The 4326-nt window shown below is 43.9% G+C and overlaps 1 protein-coding gene across 2 annotated transcripts; it reads left to right on the top strand.

The window, feature by feature from the left end:
• The first annotated feature begins 874 nt into the window (after nucleotides 1-874).
• LOC125510403 (BTB/POZ domain-containing protein At2g46260-like) lies at nucleotides 875-4052 on the top strand. 2 transcript variants are annotated; one of them, XM_048675569.1, is made up of 5 exons: nucleotides 875-1181; nucleotides 2560-2678; nucleotides 2758-2821; nucleotides 3226-3505; nucleotides 3627-4052. In XM_048675569.1, the coding sequence occupies exons 1-5, from the start codon at nucleotides 878-880 to the stop codon at nucleotides 3847-3849; spliced, it is 990 nt and encodes a 329-aa protein (XP_048531526.1). In that variant the 5' UTR covers nucleotides 875-877; the 3' UTR covers nucleotides 3850-4052. The 2 variants fall into 2 exon arrangements, with proteins under 2 accessions (XP_048531526.1, XP_048531527.1); XM_048675570.1 differs by having other exon boundaries at nucleotides 3394-3505.
• The last annotated feature ends 274 nt before the right edge of the window (nucleotides 4053-4326 follow it).

Below are 4326 nucleotides of genomic sequence, written 5' to 3' on the forward strand. Positions count from 1 at the left end.
ATTAGTCCCTCAACTAGGTTTGTCGTCAATACTTCAAAACCAACTAGGGGTGGCACTAGATGCACTTACAGTGTCCACCGACATGGTCGACCGGGGGTTCATCCTGGTCATGATTTCGTATCATCTGTTTTGGTCAGAAGCAAAATCGGTAACCAAAGGTCTTGTGCGGCAAGATTCGGTGGGGATGTGGGCCAAAGGTTGTGGAAGGGCGATTACCTTCATATCAGGCATCGAAGACCAACATAATAGGTCATGCCACATTCCACACCTATTGTCGCCTCGCCGTCCCCACTACCGAGGACACACAACCAACACCTACGATCATCCTTGGCGATGCCTCAATGCACCAGAAGTCCTTCACCCGAGCAATGAAGCACACAAGATATCATTGCCACACTCGCCAACAACGGCGAGGGAAGAGTTGACAACACGATAAAAAACCTAATCACCCTCGAGTCGCCCACATAAGGATGACATGAGGGCTGAATTGTTTTTCACTTTCTGCTTCACTAGCTGGTCAGCCAGAGAGTGTTGTGTATTTTGATGGGTAAATGAAGGCTAACATTTTACTAAAAAAACTAGCTAATTGTTCATGCATTGCAACGGAGATATACTTATTCTAGTGGGTTAGCATCAATATTGCTCGACATATAACTTACTCCGATCATATTTTAATGCAGAAAGTAATTTGATTTCATTGAGTTACTGCAAAAGATTTAATTTGATTGCCCGTGTCCGACATGTAGCTAGAATGGTTTACTTTGATTGAGTTAATGCAATTATGTTACACCCACCGGTATGAGGCCTTGCAAAAGATTTAATTTAATTTATTTTTTTGAGAGTAAATTTGATTTAATTGATATAATGAAAAACATTTATGGTCGGAGAAATGAAAGGAACGACCTCACCTCCCCTCGTCTCTCTTATCTCAGCAACACAGCAGTCCCTTTCCCCTTCTTCCTACGCCTCCAGGCCATCTAGCTCGCTCGGATTACGGCCGTCGGCGGCGGTGCTTCCAGAGGTGAGCGGCATGGCAGGGGCGGGGGCGGAGGAGGCGGTGGTGGGCGAGAGCTTCGAGTTCGCCTTTGACAAGGAGGCCTTCTCCGACAAGAAGCTGCGGGTCGAGGTCGTCGGTAGCGACGACGCCGCCAGCCGCAAGCGCCGCCGCGAGGACGACAAAAGTGAGCACAGCACCTCCGGCAGATCCATCGCATCTCCCCCACTTCTTTGCGCGCAAATTAAACCCCTACGCAACTCGGATCTGGATTTGTGTGATTTTCTCCTCTGTTCGTTCGTTAGGGATCTGTGGGTAGGTAAAGGGGGAGTAAAACAGAGGAGATGTTTTTCTTAAATAAAAAAAGTTTGGATTTTTGAGCTGTACGCCTGTACTCTACGATGTAATCCAGGCGACTGATTTGGATGCAGCACATCTGTGGCCACATATTTGGATGTAGCAGTAGTTTTCAGCAGACTGCATCATACCATTACCAGTAAGATATAGTACTCCTTAGAATTTATTTTGCATGCGATAGGTCTGCAGGACCAGTGGGATGCGGACTGGTTAAGGGTAGTTACTATGTGTGATTCGTGTTTCCGTGGCTGTCTGTGTGATCCAGGCAGCACAATTCTTCAGACTCAGATCCAAGGAAAACAAGCTGATCAATTATTTCACATCTTTCACAAGAGAAACGTGATTTGCTTGATTGCTGCATTGAATCTGCAGTTGTTAAATCTCTGGATGTAGCATCGAAAGGTCCAACACAAGTAGAAGGACAGATTCATCAAAACTGTTATATTTCTGAATGTATACATGGATATGTAGAAATATGTTTAGGTTTTTATTTTTTTTGCGAATAAGAAATATATTTAGTTAGGAGGTGTGGAGTGAGGAGCTCCTAAATCTCTAGAACTCTCTCCATAACCCTGCTCTCTGTTCCACATTTCATCTCAATTTCTGTCGTTTTGCATTGATACATTTACAGTCGATATTATTCTGCTCATAATCACTTACTTTTAGTTAGTACGAACACTTGTGCACTGTCGTACACACCGGTAATGTTGGTACAGTACTAGCACAGTCCATTCGTCAACTATATGTAGTACTAGTTGACTATTTTTTCATAAACGAGCAACATACTATTTACGACCCAGTCCTAGTGAGATACCATGCTACTGCTTCTAGTTGGTTGGGAGGTATGGAATACTGATTAATTACATAAAAGAAGATAACATTGCAAGACTTTAGTCTGGTGTTTGTCACTTGAGTGCAAGTTGAACAAAATTCTAATAGGATCCCTGTGGTAACTTTTGTGAATACTTCACTCACCGACATATGAGCGTGCTTATTATGCTTGATGCAGCTCAATAGGTGTCCAGTTTTTTGTATGTTCAACATTTTGTTGCTTTTCTATAGGTTGATTAAATGAATGTGCGACATAGAGAACATGTTGTTCCAAATATTTGAACAGCAAAAATCTTGTCTAGGAATTTCGTTAAAAACCTTCCACTCCCTAATTTTGCACACTTTCTCTGTATTTATCTGACATTGGTATTTTGCAGGTGATGAAGGAGAATGTGTTGATTCTTCTTCTATAGTGATGGCTGCACCAATTTTACGAGTCACTACCATGCATATCAATTCGGCCATTCTTGCTGCAAAAAGCCCTTTCTTTTTCAAGGTAATTTTGATGACATTCTGAAATGCATCTTTTCTATAGCCACTTTACTTAGCTTTCTGATAAACTCAATGCTTCTTAGCTTTTCTCAAACGGCATGAAAGAGTCTGACAAGGGACAGGCAACACTTCGAATAGCTGATTCAGGTAACAGCGTACAATGCACTCTTAGATTCTTCATCTTATAACTGATGATTCTAGTTTGCTATTGTGATTATATTGTCGATTTCTGTATTTTAATATGGTAACTTGTGTGTGTGTGTGTGTGTGGGTGGGGGGGGGGGGGGGGGGGGGGGGGGGGGTTGATTATGAATTGGTCATTCTCATTGACCTACAGACCACACCGACAAAATGGATTCTCGGTTCTTTGTGTATTATAGTTTTTTGAGTTGATTGCTGAAAGTCGATGGTCATACTTAAATGATCATGCAGTCATAAAAATAGCCAGCCCCCTTCCTTTGTGATCCTTTATTTAATGCTACCTTTTGAGATTTATTGAACTGTTTCATTTATCCTAATTCCTTCTTGCTCTCATTTCTTACTGGGAACAGAGGAAAATGCCTTCATGGAGCTTTTGTACTTTATGTATAGTGGAAAGTTGACACCAACAACTGAGCCCACTCATCTGGTTGATATCTTGATGGCTGCCGACAAATTTGAGGTCATTTCTTGCATTAAGCTTTGCGGTCAGTTGCTCACAAGCTTGCCTATGACCCCAGAATCTGCAGTGCTGTGCCTAGATCTACCATATTCCATTTCAATGGCACCTGCCCTGGCAGTGGCAGCCAAGAAATTCTTTGCTGAAAGATACAAGGATTTCCTGTCAACAAAGTAAGTAACCCCATTGGATTGAGGCACCCTTTTCTTTTCCTTTGTTAGTAAGCATGTCGACATTCTTGTAAGCGTGCAGAGGTCAACTAAGTGATCCCCATTTGGTTTTGTTGCATCTCAGGTTACAAGACGAACTGATGAGGATCCCTCTCGCAGGGATCCTAGCCATCTTATCAAGGAATGACCTCGGAGTTTTACCTGAAGAAGCCGTCTATGACTTTGTGCTCAGGTGGGCTGATTCGCAGTACCCAAATCCAGAAGAAAAACGCAAGATCTTGAGTTCACAGTTACTTCCACTAGTACCACTAGTGCGAAGTAGAGTCAGAACCATTGTACTTGATTAGCCGTCTTGTATAATCAACTTCAGTCTAGAGTTGATTATCTTGTATGTGATAGACCCTGTAGGGCTGTAGGCTGGTGAGATACATAGTCTGGTTTGTGTGACTAGTGTACCGTGTCGTTGCCGTGTTTGTCCTGCTATGCAGCAAAGTCGCTGAACTGTCTTTGTCGGAAGTTGGCTGATATATTGCTGATTACCTCTGTAAAACGATGGAGTGTAATCCTTAGAATCTATGCCCACCTCCCCAATGGGTGGCATCTGAGCCCAGATCAGGTGCCGATTCTCGTTGTCCCGGAGACAGGCCGCACCCGCCTCGTAGAGATCAACTGTGAGTCGCGTGCGCATGCACCGAGCCCACCCAGAGCGCGCGGCTTGACGCCGACGCCCTTCCCCTCCCCGTCCCCACCACCACCACCGCCGAAGAGGAGGAAGTGGCTGGTGGATTTCAAGATGGAGGACTCCCAAGAGGGAGTTCAAGCGC

Source organism: Triticum urartu, chromosome 5 (assembly GCF_003073215.2).
Source record: "Triticum urartu cultivar G1812 chromosome 5, Tu2.1, whole genome shotgun sequence".
In the NCBI taxonomy this organism is placed as follows: Eukaryota; Viridiplantae; Streptophyta; class Magnoliopsida; order Poales; family Poaceae; genus Triticum; species Triticum urartu.